The sequence below is a fragment of the Thermobia domestica genome, chromosome 15 (genome assembly GCF_964235325.1).
Source record: "Thermobia domestica chromosome 15, izTheDome1.hap1.1, whole genome shotgun sequence".
Classification (NCBI taxonomy): Eukaryota; Metazoa; Arthropoda; class Insecta; order Zygentoma; family Lepismatidae; genus Thermobia; species Thermobia domestica.
The window spans coordinates 7,263,856-7,285,881 of NC_137468.1; the positions used below are offsets into that span (position 1 = coordinate 7,263,856).

Sequence of the window (22,026 nt, forward strand, 5' to 3'; positions counted from 1 at the left end):
AGATATAGTTAAAACAGTCAGAAGTTTCAAAAGAAGGGAGCGTCTATTGCACCTCATTTGTAGTATTTTTGTTTTTGTTGCTTTGGAATTGATTCTTTTTTCAATAATTGTTCCAACAATTGAAAATACCAATTTATATTAGTTTAATTCAGATTTGCATTCTAGATTATGCACATTACTGCACAATGTACTTCGAGTTTGGGTCTTTTCTGATAGTTATAAGACATCTAATCGCAACTAGAGTATCATGACATGAGAAAAGACACCTGAAAAAATCATTGTCATGGTAAGTAATGGTGTCTTTTCTGTATTCCATGCCTGAAAACTTTTTAATTTATCATTAAATAAACATTATGGGAATGGATCGCCGGAGAAATATACCTTGACCTAAGGAATCTAAGGAACTAAAGAATGTAGAGGCCAAATCAACAGGTAAATTGATACTGGTGCAGTCAGCATTAAGTTGTTGCTAATCCAAAAGTTCCATTTGCTACCATCAACCGACTGCTAGTGACATTCAAGAAGCAAGAATGGGTTTGCCCCTCACAAAATGCCATTAGGATTCGCGATAATCTTCCATATATCAAGCATATTCCGAAAGCCAATCCGCGAAACAACGCTACTGAGGGTGCTTAGCAGCTGCGAATGAGTTTCAGAACCGACATAAGCTTTCTCATCAAGAAACGGTTGACATAAACCTCCATTGTGTGCATAAAACACTCGTCGCAGAGGACCAAGAACATGCTCCAATAACCCTTGCATTCTGGCGGACCGTTTTTTTTTTTTTCAGTTAAGTGAATGCGTAATTTTCAGCATACGAGTGTAGAGGCATGCCACTCATCCGGTTATGAATTCACCTTGAATCACTTCCAGTCGACAACGGAACACGATATGTTTTCAGTTATTGTGGGGGAATCGATATGAATGTATTCAGTCAGAGCTCCAAATGTGATGGCAACATCAATACGTCATCATCCCTTGAGATGGCATTGCTACAATATCAAATATTTTTCAGTGCAGAATATTCAAGGGCACAAAGATGGAGTTCCATGTTATCGAAGAAACAGACAGCTCTGTCACGAACAAAAGGACAAAAAGTCATATTCACGCCAGAGTCCTGGCATGAATCCTAATTAACATATATGGGTAGTTCTAGTAGAAAATTGTAATGCATATAATAGAAAGCAACAATGCTGGTTCTGGCTCTTTTATGTCAAGTGTGTGATAAATTACATACGAAACCATTAACAGCATGCATTTTAATATTGCGTGACAGCCAAAATGAAAGTCCGATGAACTGCCCAGGATAAGTTAACTGGTATTAACCCTTGCAGCATTTGCAGATCTTGTCATTGCAAAGGAACAACTGATGTGTTTATCTAATAATTATGTCTTTCTACATCAGTTTGTTAATTGAATGACATGCCAAACTTAGTCAATAATTCTACAAACTGTGGGTATCAAAATTCAGGGAGAGTTTCAAGATGATACTAGACATTCACTATGCATAATATGATATCCATAAAGGAGCATACAGCTTTTGGTATCATGCAGAATGAAACCCAGAGCCATCGACAGTATTCATCAAGAGATTCACAACCATATGGAATATTCACTAGACATAATAAAATATTCATAAAGGATTCTGCAGATTCTAGTATCCAATTTTATTGGAAACGGAACCTAATTCAAACGACAGCCTCAGTAAGAAATTCACAGCTATGTAAACATTAGATATCACTCTCGCCATGAGGGAAAATAAAGTAAAAGCAGTCGTTTGTCATTTTTCGATGCTCTCGAATATGGAATAAATAAATATTACGTCAAATATAAACATAAATAAGAAGAAAACCAAAGTGATAAAGTGAAAAAGAGCAGAACAGGAAGGAGCAAACGTGTGGCTAAAGGAAGAGAAAATCGAAGACGTTAAAACATTCCCCTATTTAGGAAGTCTAATATCCTCGGACGGAAGAAGTGAAAAAGATGTAAGTTCCAGAATAGCACAGACTAAACAAGCATTCAATAGGAAAAGAGGACTACTAACATCAAGAAATGTGTCGTTTTACGTCCAGAAACGATTTATTAAGACTTTGATACGGAGCGTTGCGCTTTACGGATCAACGGATCAGAGATGTGGACATTGAGAAAAGCTGAAATATCCAGCTGGAAGAGTCTGAAATGTGGTGTTGGTGCAGAATGCTTCGCATGTGGACCGAAAGGAAAAGGAATGAAGACGTACTAAAGGAAACTAATGAAGGACGACAGATCAAGAAGATAACAGGAAAAAGAAGGAGCAGCTTGCTTGATAGAGAGAAAGGCAGAAGGAAAACCAGGAAGAGGAAGACCAAGGATAGAATACCTAGATGCAGTTACGAAGAAGAGACTTTATAAAAATATAAAACAGCTCTCGCAAGAGAGAGAAAAGTTTTAGAAATTCGACATGGAGAACGAATAATGGCGAAAGACCACGGAGTGGAAATAATAATTCTTTATGGATAAGAGGAATGAACGCAGAGGAAAGTCAAATTGCGCTATTGCTTATTGGTCTTCTCGAAAGTATCGAACATGGTGGCATTTTATGTCAATAAAAAATAATTACTGTGTAACTACTCTTATAGAATCTTCTTACCTGCTGCTTTCTGGAGTTGTTTAGTCGATTTATCTGGCAAGTACACTAGCCCTCCTTCCGTGTAGACAGAGCCTACAGGCTGCTCTAGAAACTTCTCCTTCTGACTTTGAAACGGAGTCTTTGGTTCTCGTGCGTCATTCTGTTGTTCAACTTCATTGACGAACAACAGCTCGGCGAGGCGTCGGAGCTCTTCCTCAGTTGGCAGATTCACTCTCCGGTCTTCAAATTCCACGCGAATAGGCTCCGGTTTCTCTGCCCATCGTGCTTTCTTGTCCCGGACTTCGAAACCCTCTCGAAAGGAGTCTGGAGTGTTGTATTCGCGATGGAAGATCTTTGTAGGCAAAGGACCTTCCCCTCCGCCGCTGTCATCATTGATAAACTCCAACGGAATAGCAGGTTCTGAGATCTTTTTCTCCATTTTCTTCTTGTAGACATAGTCATGATAAGGGTTGCCATAGTAAGTAGGGTACTCGTCCATTGACAGAACTACTGAAAGGCAAGAAAAAGTACAAGTTACTACATATATTCTATATACAATGATGACACATATATATGAGGTATCTAACTTTTCAGATATTGTAAAATTTTCCACATAAGGATTTTCTTCACACACACGACATTCATCTTGAGATTTCTTTAACTTTTCAGATGCTATATAAGTTTTCCTACAACGAAGCAAATATCTTGCATTCATGATATTTATTTTTAAGATTTTCATAACTTTTTCACATGCTATGCAATTTTCCATAGTAATAACATGAAGTGCGAACGTGAAATAAAAGCAAGGATAGGAATGGCGAAAGAAGCCTTTAGGAGGAAGAAAAGTCTGTTTTGTGGGACCTTGAATAAAGAGTTGAGAAAAAGACTCATAAAATGCTTCGTGTGGAGTGTTGTACTGTATGGGGCGGAAACGTGGACATTACGTAAAGGTGATGAAAATCGACTGGAAGCCTTCGAAATGTGGTGTGGAGAAGAATGGAAAGAATTAGTTGGGTTGAGAGGAAAACGAATGAGAGAGTGTTAGAAATGGTGGGTGAGAAAAAAAAAACACTTTTAGATATTATTAGGAAGAGGAAGAGAAACTGGTTGGGACATTGCCTAAGAAGAGATTGTATCATGAGGGACGTACTAGAGGGTATGGTGGCGGGAAAGAGAGGGAGGGGGCGAAGGAGACTACAATTAATGGATGATATAAAAACAGAAAGATCATACGCGAAGACGAAGAAGTTAGCGGAGGACCGTGGAGCATGGAAGCTTCTCAGCTGCGGCAAGTGACCTGTCAATAAAGGCAGAATACCTATGATGATGATGATGATGCAATTTTCCTCATAAATTGTGGAAAATAAATATCTTCGGCCTATAAGAACTGAATGGTGCTTTTACTATTAAGGTGTAAGGTGCTTTTACTATTAAGGTGTAAGGTGCTTTTACTATTAATAAGAATACTGATATAGTAGTCTCGCCCCAACATTTACACTTTATTTCAAAAGAATATTTCTCTACTCATTATGCTCTTTAATATATCCAGATCTTTCTTTAACCTCCAAAATTGACTGTTTCTGTTCTTAATACTTGTCAGGCAAAATCTTAGCTGTTGGTGGCTCATCCAGTGATGACTACAGCTGTCACCACTTTTCTTAAACTGTTAGCGAAGCCCAGATAGTGGAAGTGTTATAAGCACGACTACTATAATAATTTACAGTCGTATTTCAAGGGGTTTCCCTTACCTTTATAGACATCAAGGATTTTACCATACATAACCATGCAACACAATTATAATCATATCCGCGAGAATTTCCAAAATTTTTCAACTTTCAATTTTTGAAACGATAAACAACGAAAACTAGCGATAGGGATTTCTCCAATATTTCAAATGTAGAATGGTTTTCCATATAAAGTATGGAAAATAAATATGTTCATAAATTTGCTACTTTTTTTTTTTTTTTTTTTTTTTTTTTTTTTTAGATTTTAGTTGATTTTAACATTTTAAAAATGAATAGTTCTGTGGCTTCGATATGTATCTGTACTGATATTACAGTTTGTATCTGCTCAACCTACACTGATATTATCGGAATTGTCAGGAATATCAAAATAATCCAGACGTTTTATTGGCCAAGAGTTATATGTCAGAAATAGAGGTATAAAAAATTCGTTATTTCGGTGTCAACCATATAAGTATATACACCATCTTTCATTTTTAAAACTATATTTGGAAATTCGCTATTCTGCCTTGTTATAGCATTTCATATATTTCGAATATAACTTCAATAAAATTTTCAATGTCACCGCATTCTTCTATCGTTTAAAGAAAAAATATATCATTCATCTATCATTTTGCATTGGAAAATCCTGGTAATGCAATTAAACTGGGTGTGCCCATTTGAGCATGACTCACTCTAAAAAAAGATATAGTTGAAACAACCAGAAGTACGACTGAATACAACAATATGGTTCCAGCAATACTTATAGCTGGGATGACAATATTATATGGTTAAAAATATAGCTGGATCAACAAAATGTATTGCTGTCGCAGTGATTTTTATGATGGTAACAACCATGTCAATTATGGTACTTGTAATTATAAAATCTTGTGATGGTCTTAGTATTTCCAATTATGTGGTAGTTTTATAATTACAAGCACCATAATTAACATAGTTATTGCCATCATAAAACTAACTGCGACAGAAATTCATTTTGTTGATCCAACTATTGAGGTAACCAAGAAAGTTCTATCGTTTTTTTTTTTTTTTTTTTTTTTTAAGGTCTGTGTTAAATTGGTTCTCACATCGTGAGTTTAATGCGAATGGAGAAAAGACGAAGGTCAGTTGTTGGTGTGGGTATATCCAACATACTGCTTGATTGTGACAGTTCAATTACATCGTGAACTTGTACGGACAGAATGAACATGGGACCTCCACAGAGCGTCATAAGGGCGTGTATGCCATACGAGTTCAAACTGGGGTCAAATACCGCTCCAACGGGGCGGAAGATATGCCAGGCCATTAGTGAGGGTGTCATGACTACGCGGATAGTGCAGCTGTAGTTGAACAAGTTTAAGAACAGTGACGAAACACTCGAAGACGCACCACGTGCCGGAAGACCAACACATGTATACAAAATGAAGATCTGCAGACAGCAATGAGGCGAACAGTTATCAGACATGTGAGGAACTGGAACTACAATTCAGTGTGAGTGGAGAAACCATTTGGTAACACCTCCATCAAATTGAGAAGCACTACGAGTTGGGTCGACGGGTCCCGCATGATTTGACTCCGGGCCAGAAGGCAACACGAGCAGACACCTGTGTTTCTTTGCTGTCTCGTCTGAGGAAGGAGCCATTTCTGGACAGTGTTGACATGTGATGAGAAATGGATTCTGTACGAAGCTCCATAGCGCCGTGATCATTGGATAGCATCCCACGAACTGGTTCCAAATCAATCGAAACCAGAAGAAAGCTCTCCTGTGTGTTTGTTGGACTGCTCGCGGTATTGTGCATCAGGAACTGCTACCGGCTGGTCAGAGCATCAATGCAACTATGTACTCTCAGCAGTTGAGCTATGTTCAAGAAAAACTCAAAACTCTGGAGCCAGCACTTCTGAATCACAAAGGGGTCCTCCTGTTACGGGACAACGCTAAGTCTCACGTGGCTAGGATGACGCGGGACACCATTCTAAACCTTGGATGGGAAACACTATTGCATCCAACATACTCCCCGGACATTGCGCCGTCCGATTATCACCCGTTCCATTCCTTGGACAATCACCTTAGAAGACGCCAGTTCAAATCCCTAGTAGAGGTGCAAAATGCACTTTATACATTCTTCGCTTCACGGCCCACCAAGTTCTACCGCAATGGAACCCATGGCCTTCCAGAACGTTGACTGAAGGTCGTTGATGCTGATGAACACTATTTTTGATACTGTATGTTAAAAATTAATTGTAAGAAATAGGTCATTTCAGCAATGTGTTTCTCAGAGATTAAGAGATTTTTTATAGTTAAATCTTAAGAAGTATTGGAGAGGTTAAACCCTCACATACTTGGGGTATGACAGGGTATATAGAGTCTACAGTATGATGTTTAACTGATGCCAAACAGATACTTTCCAGAGGTTAAAAGTTACTTTTAGCTAAACTCAAAAATATTGATGTTAAACCTCACATGCTTAGAGCATAAGAATCTATAAAAATCCTAGAATATTGATATTGTTTAAATTGGCGTCAAACAAACCTGTTTCCCAGAGATTTAAAAATATTTTGGTTAAACTTAAAAAAATATTCGTACGGTTAAACCCTCACGTACTTACTGTATGAGAGAATATATGAAATCTAGAGTATTGATGTTCTTTGGTATCAATTTAACCTCAAATACAAGATTTTTTTCGTTAAGCTACAAAAAATAAATAAATAAATAAATAAATAAATAAATAAAAATTGAGGTTAAAACTTTTTGGTACGTGAGGGTATATAATTTTAACCACCGCAACTACCGACAAAGATCTTGGGTATTATTTAGTTTCTCTCCCAAATCACTTGGTAGTGACTCTGGCTCGTGCGGCAGTGATTACGGTTCGTTATTTATAACTGTGATGAGGTCATGAGTATAAACACAGTGTGGACATACGGCTTAAAAACTACAGTGCATAAAGCGCGAACCAGTGCTAGGTGGCCACTAAAAGCACGAATGCTATATAACAGAGTCAGGACAGAAGCGCAGCAGGGGGCCCGAGCGGTACTCCGAAGGGTGCAGGCGCGTCAGCAACAGTGGGTGTACACATAAACGAGGTCGTTTACAACGGTTCACTGTACGTCACAGTACCGGCTCCGGAGCCGTCAATAGATTTCTGGAATATACTAAATGCCATCCACCATCTTTAGCAGAGTTATTGTGTTTTATGTCCCTTACCGGAGTGTATGTCCCTTACCGGTGGATAGGCATCATTGATATTCTACGATTTCATGACGTGGGTAGTTCAGTCCAAAAGGATTTATTGAGTTGATGATGCCCTTTGTTTTCTACATGGATTCGTCACATTAACAAACAATGATCATATTTATGTTGCAAAGCATTTAAAACAAAAGGAGAAAAAATACAGTTCGTTTCTGTTCCTTTCTAATGCTTGTTGGTGAACCCCGATTCTCAAGGTAATGTAGTAGTTTTGTTTGTTAATTCAGAAACATAGTGTTTGCTACTTAGAGTGTGTGGAAGGGAGACAATGACGTTCCGATTGCTTTCAAGATGATCTTGTCTGTCCAACATGAAAAGGATAAAACACTAAAGAATATACCATTTTATTTTGTAGGTAATCATAAATTACATTTTAATAATAGTGTGTCAATGCAAACTGAGAAACTGAGATACATATTTATGGCATATATTTTTTTTTATTACAATATTACAGAAATAGCTTTTTATTTTATATATATATATATATATATATATATATATATATATATATATATATAGGGGCTAGAAGAAAATTTTCTAGGGGGCCATCTCCATTATTGCTCTATTATGTCTGGTGTTTCTGGTATTTAATGTACGTGGTTTGCTATGTTACGTATACATATTCGTGAGCCAGGGGGCCCTGTCTTTCCTTTGGGCGCCCATATATATATATATATATATATATATATATATATATATATATATATATATATATATATATATATATATATATATTTATATTTATATATTTATGTGTGTGTGTATGTATGTATGTATGTACACTAGAAACTTCACAAAAGCAAACAAATAACTAAGCACACTTGAGATATCCTCTGCTAATCAAACGTAACCTAGTACATATAACGAGATAATTTGTATAAATTGATAATTATTTGTGTTTTTGGGCAGAAAGTGCGCATACACAAGCACTATACCTGATACAGTGTTAATTTAAAAATAACAAAAGAAGAATGTTTTTAATATATGTAAAAAATATACATTATTGTATATTTCGTTGCTATGTAGTTGTTGATAATTACCTAACAAACATGTACGATTGGAAAGCAGTCTATGTGTATATTCGTTCATAAAGAATCAACGAATAAAACTGTTTAACACGTATCACCATTTTATAATTTCAGTATAAAAGGTGAGAATACAAGTAAATGTACTCACAGAAGATATTTTGAAGTGTGAATAATTACTACCACAAATACTTGACTTAAATTATTAGCCGAACCAGGTTAACGGCTACCTTTGGTAAGATCGTTATAAAAATTTTGGTGCCGGAACCCGGGACATTGTAAATTCAATTCCCGAAGTTAAGTAAGGGTGAATTTACTTCTGCAAAAAAGTTAATGACTACGAACTTGACAAGACTGAGGAGTGGTAGAATAATCTCAAGAAATATGAACGTGGAAACAATGGAAAAAGAAATCAGTGATAGTGATAATGGTGAACCAAGTACAGCACCAGGAACGACACTAGAAGACCGAATATTACTACTCTTAGAACGGCAAGAACAAAGCCGAAAAGAAGATATGGAAGCCATAAAGCAGACGATGGAGCAGAAGTCAGATGAGACGAAACAATTTATTCTGCAGGCGATGAATGACATCACCTCACAATTTGACGAAAAGTTAAAAAGAATATCTGAGGATTGTCAAGATAGTCACAGCCATCTAATCCAAGAAGTCAGTGGTGTAAAAAGGGATTTAGAAGCAATAGAATCTTCTGTACGTCAACAAAAAATCCAGATCACGGATAACTCCAATCAGATACGTGCAAACACGCAGTTGATAGCTATCTTACAAGAGGAAATTAGGACACTACAGATCAAGGACAACACGTACCCCAATAACACGATTAATGATCGTGTGGAATTCCCTTGCTCGCCAGAGATGACCTCGCCTTCACCCGTATCTGATGAGGACATTATTTTGGAAGAAAATCATCTGAGGAGTTCAGATGGGCGGAAAAGAGACGGTGTAACTACACATCACGCCATAGGTAGGAATTGTCACTCAAGAAGAACACGGAATGATAAAAGGAAGGTAAAGTTAAGCGTAAAGATGAGTGAAATACGTGCAATGAGTAAGTTCAGTGGTAAGTGTAATGAGAATGCTACTTCTTTCCTAGAAAGATTCCAGGATGAGTGCAACATAATGTGTATAGATAGATCACAATATATGAAATTAATCCCTCATTTATTACTCCCACCATGTTCTTTATGGTTTAAAGCAGTACGAGATCACGTTAGTACGTATGAGGAGTTTAAAGCAGCGCTAATCGCAAATTATGAAAATGACTTTTTGCTTGCAAATAGAGATGCCACGATTAGAAACCAACATTTCAATCCTCGTTTGCACAAATCTGTTGTCGAGTTTGTTGTAAATACATACAATGAATTAAAAGTCGTAAATCCATTGCAATCAGAATCTAGAATCATAGCATCAATTCAAAATTTGTTACCGTTCAAGTTACAACAGATCCTGTTTTCTACACAGTGTATGAGTTTCAACCACTTATTAATGCTTGTTCAATGTTATGAAACTCAATACCATGCTCTGAATCAACAAGCAGGAGTAGGTAAAAGTAAAAATAATTCAGATCATTTTGTACCTGTTCGAAATCTAAATATCCGTAGTGTGAACGATACGGAGCACAACATAAACCGAGTAAATTCAAGCAACCAGAACGAACAAAATAGGCAAAGATATGTTGGTAATCAACCTAACCTAATCAATCGTGACAATAATTATGTCAGGTCACTCAACCGAAGTAGACACAAAAACAATCGAAATACATGGCGAAATTCCAGGAATACAGCAAACTACGTGGACAGACGTAATTGGAGGTCAAGAGATGGCACTTCGTATCAAAATCAGAATCACGACGCAATACATGTACAAAATAGTACGGAACCTAATCATGATTGTGCAGTACAATGTACCTTGTTAGAATCATATGCAAATACGATTTTAAGCTGACTACAATTGATGAAGTAAGGGTTAAACCCATATCAGCTATAGATTTTCATGAACATTTATTTTATTTTTATTCAATTTAATTTTCTCTAATTCTCATTAACCAATGATAATTTTCAAATGATTTTAATTCTCTCTTGTTAATGTGAAGAATTATAATTCGATTTGTAATTGATTAAAAGCAAAGGTTATTTATATTATATGAATTTGTGTTGAGAATTTGTTGTCAAAGATTATGTTAAGAATAAGGTTCATTATATCAAGCTAATTATCCGACAACTGTCTTCATGTACCATCTTATATGCTACTGGAATAAGATTCTTCTATACTCTGACGCCTAATGAATACAATGCATACTGTAAAATATCATTTTAAGTAATTACTATATAATGCGCCCTTGATCATGGTGATTCATGTTTGAAAATGTAATTGCTTCTTACTATTTTGAATTCGTACCCTTCGTTAGTTATATAAATAAGCGACGACGTTTTAATAATAATAAAATATATATTAATGTAATAAAGGATAAATGATAAAGAAATGAAAGATTTATTATAAATATATTTATATGAGTGAAAATAAATAATGTTATATATATGCGAGGGTTGATCAAAATGTAAAAGACGTAATTATGGAATATTGTTATTATAAACGGACCAGTGGTTCTTAAATATAAAAGCCAAGCTCGCTTGTAACTTTTATATTCAGTCCCATCGTCGGGCGACATTTTATATAACGAGATAATTTGTATAAATTGATAATTATTTGTATTTTTGGGCAGAAAGTGCGCATACACAAGCACTATACCTGATATAGTGTTAATTTAAAAATAACAAAAGAAGAATGTTTTTAATATATGTAAAAAATATACATTATTGTATATTTCGTTGCTATGTAGTTGTTGATAATTACCTAACAAACATGTACGATTGGAAAGCAGTCTATGTGTATATTCGTTCATAAAGAATCAACGAATAAAACTGTTTAACACGTATCACCATTTTATAATTTCAGTATAAAAGGTGAGAATACAAGTAAATGTACTCACAGAAGATATTTTGAAGTGTGAATAATTACTACCACAAATACTTGACTTAAATTATTAGCCGAACCAGGTTAACGGCTACCTTTGGTAAGATCGTTATATACACTCACACTGAGAATAGAACCCAGGTTTCCAGGATCAAAGCCTCAGAAATAATGGCACTCCTAGAAATGGCCCTACCACTTATTTTCGACATAAAAGTAATAAAAACGATAAATTAAACAAAGTCGGAACTACTGAAATGTTTTTACCTTCCTCTATCGCTTACAAGCAGAATTTTCGAAAACAATAAAAAAAATTAAGTATTCTGCCTTTTGGGAGGTCCTGGAACTACCAGTTGAAAGAAATGCATTTCAAGGCAGCTTTTCCACAACCGTAGTGTGGAGTTTCTTATTTCAGGAACTTTGCAATCTTTTCCATAGTAGAGCTTATTTATATTTTATTCTTTTTTTCTTTTTTCCCTTTATTTTCTTTACAGCGGTATGATTTTTTATTATTAATTCGTGGATAAAAAACTTTTTTGTTTGAAATATTATTCATAACACAATTTGAGATTTAACAAACTTTACATTTTGAAGTTTCCTCTTTTTCATAGAATTCTTAATGTTTTTTACTGAATCGATGGCAGAGAATATGGACAGATTACGCTTTAATAACATTAAACCATGTCGTTCACTTATGAAATTCTATTAAATAAATTTATGTAGTTGTTGTAACATCTTTCAAAGGATGTGAAAATTTCAATACCGGCGACTGTGATGCCATGAACCCCACACACAAACACCCACATAATACAAATTTTCTGGTTTGAACCGATCTAAAATTTAGTAGCAAATTTGTAACTTATATTCTAACTGTCTATTACTCATCGTTTTTACGTTACTCAAGGAAAGTAAAAAGTGGCGTCGTGAAGAGATTTTTTATGAAAAACACTTTGGTTACCAGACGGTACAGTTACTCCTGCTCATGTCCCTTTCTAAAATTAATCAATTTCAACTCTGATTATAACAATCTTACCATCATTAAGTTCCCGTGGTTCCTGTGCCAAGTGCCTGCCTTCGTCTTCTAGTTCTTGAATCGGTGGGTAGTAGATCTCATCAGCGAACTCCGATTGAGGATTGTTCTCACTCGGCGTGAAACTCACGTAGGCTAGATCGTGGGGATCAACTTGCATCTACAAAAGATAACAACATAAACCATGAACAGAAGAGAAATAACAACCATCTTAATATTACTTAAAAAAAAAAAGCGTATGATTGTCGGCCACTTTATGACAGGTCTATATGCTGTTGAGTGTAGTCCATAGAACATCAAGAATAATCGAACATACAGAGAGCCAATCAGTGGCGGATCCAGGGGGGTGATCGGGGCAATCGCCCCCCCCCCTCCTCCTCACAGGAGAGAAAACTTTTCTTTCATTTTATATATAAATAAAACCCATTCCAAAGTTTGGAGCTCTTAAAAGTAGCTGTAAGTAGTAGTATTAGACCCCCTCCAGAAGTCTGTCCTGGATCCGCCCCTGGAGCCAATCATTTTGATTTAGTGATCTAATTCAGGGTTTGAAATTCTCTGGCGATCTGTAGTCTACTTACTGTATATGCAATTGCCAGTGATACTACTTTCATTTTTCTTGATTCAATTTTATCTTATCCAAAGGAAAGTAATGCCTTTCTAAATTGTCTTTCTTTATCAAAGTAACACAAACGTTGCACAAACATAGTCATTTATGTTTTGATATAACAAAGAGAAATATGTCAATATATGTTCTCGGCATATCAAGCAGGTGAAGTGTTCGTTGTCCAACGTTTCGAGAACATACATTGTTCTCATCTTCAGGGTCAGTATGATGAAACCAGGCAGAGGAATGGTGTATATATATACTGTCCGGAGTGGGCCACGTGGGCACAATCCATCAATCAACCAAAGCCCACCTGGCCTGCTAGTCAATCTTTTTACTGGCAGATGTAAAGGACTGCCAAAGTGAATATCACAATGACGAGTTCCCATATGACAAGTTTTATGGCTATACAATCATGGGTTAAAAAAAAAACTTTAAAAACTTGCAGCTGACATACTGAATTCGTGCAAGTGAATAACCTGCCTGTATTCGAATGCATAACAAAAAGCTATAATATATCAAATTTCGTTGTTCTATGCTCAATGGTTGTATCAGTATAATTCTAAATAAGTAACGGTTGTATCAATATAGATTTCGACAAGTAACAGTTTTTAATAGTAAATATCTCGGTAAGTAACGGTTGTATCAGTATAGATTCTGTAAGTAACGGTTGTATCAGTATAGTTTTCGATACGTAATGGTTGCATCAGTTTATAGTTTTCGATAAGTAACCGTGTATCTGTTTACAGTTTTCAACAAGTAACGGTTGTATCAATATAGTTTTGGATAAGTAACTGTTGTATCAGTATACTTTTCGATAAGTAACGGTTGTATCAGTATAGTTTTCGATAAGGAACGGTTGTATCAGTGTAATTCTAGATAGTAGAAGTACTCCTGTTTATAAGAATGGTATCGTCAGTCCCTTTGGGTGCGTGATCCTTGAGTGGGTATGATTTCCAGTGAAGTCACACAGGTAATTCGATATCGAACCGCCATCATGATGCAACTATTTCAATTAAGGAGAATTGAACTCCAATCTACAAATTCAAAACTAATGGTGATTTTTAGCCGAAGTGCAGACTACATATTACCCAGTTGAACATGTATCACCTGGCCGGTCATAACCCTTCGAAAGTTGTCGCTTCTCGCTATGTATGGTCGTTTTAGTTCTATGATGATCAGCGTTAAAATCGGAAAACGTAATATCAACCACTTCCGGTATGTATAGAGAGATAGGCGTGGAGAGAAAACCTATTCTCGGAACGCTGAATGCATATACGGTAAAAAAGCCTTATCTCGTTATTTGTTGCCGTTTTCGTTCAATAGTAATGGACTCTGAAACCGGAAATGTTTGATTTATATCACTTCCGGTTTCCGTAGAAGGATAAAGAAGAACCTGAAACCCATTCTTGGAACGGCGAATCAACGCTAAACAAACAAACAAACAAACAAACGCTTCTCGTTATTTGTTACCCTTTCCGTTCAACCGTAATCAACTTTGAAACTGGAAATGGTTTATTTCTACCACTTCCGGTTTTAATATAAGGATAAAAGAGAACCTGAAATCTGTTTTTGGGACGATTAATCAACTCCAAAAAACGTTTCTTGTTATCTGCCACCGTTGTTGCTCAATAGTGATCAACTTTGAAACCGGAAATGTTTGATTTCTATCACTTCCGGTTTCCGTAGAAAGATAAAGGAGAACCTGAAACCCATTCTTGGAACGGCGAATCAACGCTAAACAAAAACAAAAAACCGCTTCTCGTTATCTGATACCGTTTTCGTTCAACAGTAATCAACTTTGAAACTGGAAATGGTTGATTTCTACCACTTCCAGTTTTAGTATAAGGATAAAAGAGAACCTGAAATCTGTTATTAGGACGATGAATCAACTCCAAAAAACGTTTCTTGTTATCTGCTACTGTTGTTGCTCAATAGTGATCAACTTTGAAACCGGATATGGTTGATTTCTACCACTTCCGGTTTGAATATTGGGTAAAGAAAGAAGATGGAAGATGTTCTTCGCACATTGAATCAATATGAAAGGAATACTACTTGCTATTTCTTACCGTTTTTGTTCCAATGGTTGTTGACTCAAACGAACATAGCTGCACGGCATAGTTTGAAAGTCTAACAAGGTACAGGATGAGAAATGCTTTTGAAGATAAAGTACGTGTAACTAACTAACTAACTAACTCTATGGCCTATAGAACCCAAAGGTTCAGTGCCACGTTCACAAAAGCTCTCCACTGACTTCTGTCCTTACCCAACTGGATCCAGTTTCTACTTTATATTCCTATCTCTGCGAAATCCATCTTAATATTGTCCTCTCATCTGCGCCTTGGTTTTCTTAATGATGGTTCTCCAATTGATCTTCCAGTTAAGACTTTGAAAGAGTTCCTGCTTTCTTCCACCCTGGCTACATCACCTACCCACCTGAGACTTCTAGATTTAATGACCCCTAACAATGTTTGCTAAACCGTATAAATTGTGTAGTTTCTCGTTATGAAATTTTCGGCATTCCCCATTCCCGTTTGTCTTGGGGCCGAATATTGGTGTCAGGATCTTGTTCTCAAATACTTTCAGTGTACGTTCTTTTCTCAGAGTAAGCGACTATGTTTCGCAACTATACAGCACAACAAGCATGATTATTTTTTATATATTATAAGCTTCAAATTCCTCGACAGAATTCGGGACGCCAAGATATTTTGAATTGAATAATAACACGAATTCCCTGCTTTCAGTCGACATTTAATTTCTTCGTGAATATGGTTTTCATCTGTTAATACTGATCCTAGATATTTGAAAGTATCCACTTTATCAGAAGTATGATTTGATATTTCAAACGCATCAAAAATGCATATGTTAAAAATAATTTTCAATAACAAGGTATTATAAATTAATAAATTTGACCAAATTACCATTAAGCGCAAAAGAAATACATTGAAGTTTATAAGAAGGCAATGTTCGTTAGTTTTAAAGAGCAGATCACACGATGTTTTAAAAAACCACAGAAGAATCTCTACTTGTTCCGATTCGCTTTCAGGAACATTTATAAAATGCTTAAGAAGAATTATTGTTGGTAGCATATTTATCTTAAAACAAAAGCAATTTAATAAAACTCAAAAGCTATTAATGGATTGGTGTCCTGGAAACCAGAAGAAAATAAGCTGCTTTTCAAATAAAAGATAAAAGTAAAAAAATATGAATTTTTCAGTGCTCCTTCAGGGAAGGAGCATTTTTTTAAAGCTCCACATCTGCAACATTTTAATACCAAACAAAAAAAAAGTATCTTACACCCCCTTCCATTGAAGTATTATTAGTAAGAAGAAATTTTTAACAGCTAAATAATAAAGATTCTAGCAATAGCACATAATCTATTTGCTTCTGGTAATTAGCAGTTTGTTTTGTTTTTGAGGTTTTAAGGATACTTTTTTATACGTGTATATATTTAAAGTGTTTCAATATATAACAAAGGATTTAATCTACTGAAATACGAGGATAAATCAATGTACAATAATATGGAAAAATAAAACAGTTGAAATACTACAAAAAAAAGTACGAGATAAACCACAATGCAAACAAGATTATAATCCCTTTCGTGGCATCATAAAGTTAAGAGGATTGTAAAATGCAGATTTTGTATTACTCTATTCTGACCATTCATCAATGTTCTCAAGAAAAAACTTTTCCTTTATTTTTTTAAAATCTTTATTAAGCCATCTCTCAAAACGCAACACACATATTTTTTTAAATATATATACTGCTATATTATTCGCTAAGTATTAAACTATATTCTCCTTTCTACGAAGTCCCGAAGGGCTTAGGGCGACCAGCCATTATTATTATTATTATTATTATTATTATTATTATAATTATTATTATTATTATTATTATTAGTCAGTAGTATTAGTAGTAGTAGTAGTAGTAGTAGAGGAACTGTATCAAACGCGGGCCCGGGTCCATAAAGAGGGTCCTCTCAATTGCTGCTCCGGGTATTGGCGTAGAATGCTAGAAATGCGCTGAATTGTAGTTTATGGTTACTGTTGCATGCAGTGCTAGTTCCTGTGTTGATAAGTTAATCCTTTGTTCTGCAATCAGCATCTGACGAGTTGAAAGTTTTGAAGCTCCGACGAACAAGTATTGCTTTCCATAGTTAGTAAAGAGCCAACAATTTATTTATTTATTTAATCTTAACGGTAAGAGGTATGTTCTAGGTAATTAGCTAGTAATTTAGACGTAGAAGTGACAAGTTATTTGCAGCGAAAGTAAAAACACGTATGATCGTAATGTGTCAATCCTAAAGCGAGCCCCTACTATGTTGTGCAAAAGTAAAAGATATGTTTCATACTAAATTCTCATGACTCGTGCAATTTATTTACAATTTTCAAAAGGACCAAAATGACCAAAACGAAGACGAAACTAACAACAGAATGTCGTGGTCGAGGGCATGGTAGTGTTAAATTATTATCAAGATCCTATGATCCAGGAAAGGAAAAGACACCGCTGAAGGTGAAAGGAAGAGCCAAGCAAGACGGTTCTGATTGTGGCTCAATCTCTGATATAAGTGAAGCATCAGCATTCTCAACTTTAAACGTTCCACCGGGGAAAACACCGTCCACGGATGACGATGCCACCCGCATGTTCTGCACTGAAAATGTTTCGAGTGTTACGAGAGTTGAACTCTGAATACATTGTGTCATGTGCTCTTAGTGGGACCATGTAGATTGTGCTGGGACTGACAAAGTCATTTATATATTGTGACTTTTGCCCCAGTAGCAATCTTAACTATGCGAAACATTTCATTTATCACGTTTAATTTGGAAGTTTCGATTCTGAAGTTTGAGAATTCATTTTTTTAAATGCCAAATAAGCAGGTTGGAGAAAGAGAAATGTTTAGATTTCTTAATTCTACCAGTAGAATGTTGAATATTTCAGTTTTGAAAGTTTCAGTTTTCAAGTTTAGTCTATTTGAAAGATTGTTCTGAAGCTTAAAAAAATACTTTTTGATTTTGCTACTTCCGCCAGTAAAATGTAGAATATTTAAGTTTAAACATTTTCAGTTTACAAATTTAATCTATTTGAAAGGTTGTGCTGGAGTTAAAAAAGATTTTCAAATTGCATTTCGGCCAGCAGAATGTGGAATCTTTAAGTTTTAAGTTCAATTTTAGTGTATTCTTTACTTTACGGAATGTGTTTTTCAATTTCTTCTAATAAAGTCTTTTAAACGTTCATATTTCATTTTATTTCAATCCCCAGTGTTTAGGATATTGTTTTTAGCTTAAATACGTAACTCATTTAAAGTAATACAGGTTTTCGCTTTATGAAATTTATCTAAATTTAAAGAGGCACGGTTTTGGAACAGTTTCTTCGAATGCCAAAAATGCAGTCCATATGAAAATCCATTTTTTCTCAACCTATTTTTTCCTTGATTGTTATGGGAAAAAAAGACAAGCAAAGCAATTACATATCATATTATTTTCAGCCTGAATTGCTTTTTTTTTTCTAATCGATATTTTCTTAGATATATGGAAGGGTGGGGTGCTGACTGCCACGGGTGCTGACTGCCACAGCCAATTATTGGTGCTGACTGCCACGACTTGTTCTGATTACCGATAACAAGGTGCTGACTGCCACGACGGCGTGCTGACTGCCACGATCCTGAGAGAAAGTTGCTAGACGTAACGTTACCGGACGCCAAGAAGCATGAAAGAAACGCGATGAATTTTAACACCACATTTAATCCATACGTTCAGGCGGCTCCGATAGGAACCTTGTCACTTGCTTTCTTCAGTACACACGTCGTCCAGGAGACTTGTTCAATACTACGTCGTGAAGTGTGGGAGACCCGGGTTCGATTCCCGGCGGGAGCTCATGTGGTTCAGATTCCACGTTAATCAGTAGGTCCACGTCTCATATAGCCTCGCTGCTGAAAGGGACGCTAAACTAAAATCAACTCAACTCAACTACGTGGTGAAGTAAAAAAGAAAATAAAAATCATTACAAAAATGCCTCTAATATATACTGGCTTATACTGATATATACTGACATACTGATATATAAAAATCATTACAAAAATGCCTCTAATATATACTGGCTTATACTGATATATACTAATATATAAAAATCATTACAAAAATGACTCTAATACACACTGACGACTACTCTAATTTATGTATGTAGCCCAAACTTCTAAGACATTTTCGCAAGTTACCATGGATTTGCAAATCTTGTAGAATTACTTGGATCCTGTCGTCAACTTTTGTGTAGGCTAGCTTTCTCTTCTTCGCTGGAACTTGTAATTTAACTTTGTTGTAAGTAAAATAATTTGATTTTGCATCTTCCTTTAGGGTCTTGGAAATTGCATTGTTTAGCCGATGGTGCCATCCTTCCACACCATTGTTCGTGCGGTGCCTCTGGCCGCTGCAGTTCCAAGTCTTGACAGGAATGGTAGGGTTTTCTAGCCATTGTTGCGTGTAGTAATCATTGAAGGCTTCAACTTTTTCTCCACGTGGGCACTGCTCCATGATAAGCAACCAACTATCAACAAATTCAATAGGTATAAGTGCCAGTGATGCACACATACGGATGTGGAGGCGCACTTCTTCATTGTGCAGGTAGTCGCTCACCAAACCTATATCCTGCACTTTCCGCCAAATGCTTTGGTTAAAGTGAAAGTTGCAGCCAGATACCTGTGAATTTGGAAATACAGAATTTAATGCATTGATAACTGCACTTTCGAAGTCCACTTTCAACACACTAGGATCGTGTTGTTCAGACCAACTTCTAACAAAGGAAAACAAGTCTCTGTATGTATTTTCTGTTTTGTCAGGGAGCAGTGCGTACAAAACTGGTACGATTGATGTATTATAATTTGAACTCCCTATGTCAGCATGAACTGTGTACAGCTGCGCAAATTGTTTCGAGTAGCTCTTGAAAGTTCCATCCAAAAACCACTGCTGGCTGCCCCTCAGCGCTGGCCTCAGACCATCATATCCAAAACATAAAATCCTTTTATCCTGTTGCAATTTATCATATTGCAGAAAGGAAGTTCCATCTTCGAAGCGAAGAAGATCCTCCGGAAAATCTAGCTCTTTAGATGTGGAATTGTTTTGCTTTATACCCAGCATCGTCCTCCTAGCGTTGTTTAAATAACCCTTCCTTTGACTATACAATGGAATTGTAGTAACAAGATCCAGTCCCTGGTTTATAGGAACAGACATTTCTTCTCTAAAAATTTCACACACAGGTGTTAGAACATCCTCTCGGGCCCTTTTCTTACAGTTTGCAAGTCGTTTTCTTACTTCGCAAGCTGCGAGATCTGGCGTGCAAGTGTGATTACTCAGCAGACTTGGTGCAATGTCGTTTTCAGTTTTAACTTTACCTGGACATCCCATCTTCTTTCTTTACACACATAGCTGAAAAGAACCAAAAATACTAAAATGTCGAAAACATGTTTAAAACAATTTTTGAAAAAATATTCAAAATACACTCTATCCACAATACCATTGGACTGTTACCCTCTTCCAGGACAAGTCCTTGGTCAATTCCAATGGTCTGTTAGGTTTTTCAAAAGTTTTTTTTTTTTTTTCTTAATACTTGGAATGGAAATTATCTTAAACTGTTCTAAAAGTTATGAAACAAGTTTAAAAGCTATTGAAAGCACACTCTATCCACAATACCATTGGACTGTTACCCTCTTCCAGGACAAGTCCTTGGTCAATTCCAATGGTCTGTTAGGCTTTTCAAGAGTGTTTTTGTTCTAAATATTCTCAAACATGTTTGAAACAAATTAGAAAAAATAAATATTGAGAATAAAAACGAAAATAAAAAGTAAAATCATTTGCCTTACCCATACACTACCGTCTTCATTCTCTCTGGAAATGATACTGGAACCCATGGTGCATTAAAACTGGTTTTCCTCTCTGTGACGTTGTAAACTCCATTTTAAACTCAAATGATATAACACAATTCTCGAGTTTTGGTTTCTCTTAATACAAAAATTATTAAAAGATTTGCAAGTTTAAAAAACATTATTAGAGTGAATATATACATATCATTTTTTTCTTTACAGTACTCGATCCATTAAATAATACAATGAAACAATTAATATAAACAACGAAATATTCAAATTATACGTATAACGGAAAAAAATAATCCCTTTATAAACATCAAAGCTTATGTCGTTCCACCTAGTGAGGAACTTTGTAACTTAAAGTGGGGGGGGGAGCTACTGCCTACTTTTCTCCAGGCTCGTGGCAGTCAGCACGCCGTCGTGGCAGTCAGCACCTTGTTATCGGTAATCAGAACAAGTCGTGGCAGTCAGCACCAATAATTGGCTGTGGCAGTCAGCACCCGTGGCAGTCAGCACCTATCCTATGGAAGAAAGAAAATGGAGGTCCACTTTTGGTGCACTTCCTCTATTATTATTATTATTATTATTATTATTATTATTATTATTATTATTATTATTATTATTATTATTATTATTATTATTATTATTGCTGTATCTCGGTTTAAACCGGTTTCAGCTTCGTAATCTGACGGCCGTCTCTAGCAAGTGCAAATTAGGGCGTATCTGAACAGTTCTTCACCAAAGAACTTTCTGACTGTATGGCGGGTGTCTACATATATATTACAGTACAACCCCTCAAATCCGAACCCCGGAAATCCGAAAACCCGGCAAATCCGAACATGTTCTCAGGAGAGAAAAAACTACAGCTGGAAAATGAAAAAAAAATAGATTTAATCACACAAATTTAATTTTTTAAAGGTTTTAACATTTTTAGACTTAATGCTTATT

The 22,026-nt window shown here is 35.8% G+C and overlaps 1 protein-coding gene across 2 annotated transcripts in view; it reads right to left on the reverse strand.

The window, feature by feature from the left end:
• IA-2 (tyrosine phosphatase IA-2) overlaps positions 1-22,026 on the reverse strand; it is a 775,584-nt gene that overhangs the window by 586,397 nt on the left and 167,161 nt on the right. Inside the window, exons 6-7 of one of the 2 annotated variants that reach the window (XM_081741273.1) lie at positions 12,623-12,779; positions 2,630-3,115 (exon numbers count right to left, since the gene is read on the reverse strand). In XM_081741273.1, the coding sequence (XP_081597399.1) occupies positions 2,630-3,115; positions 12,623-12,779 (643 nt within the window). Of the gene's footprint in view, positions 1-2,629; positions 3,119-12,622; positions 12,780-22,026 lie in introns of both variants that reach the window. The other variant, XM_081741272.1, reaches the window with a different exon arrangement.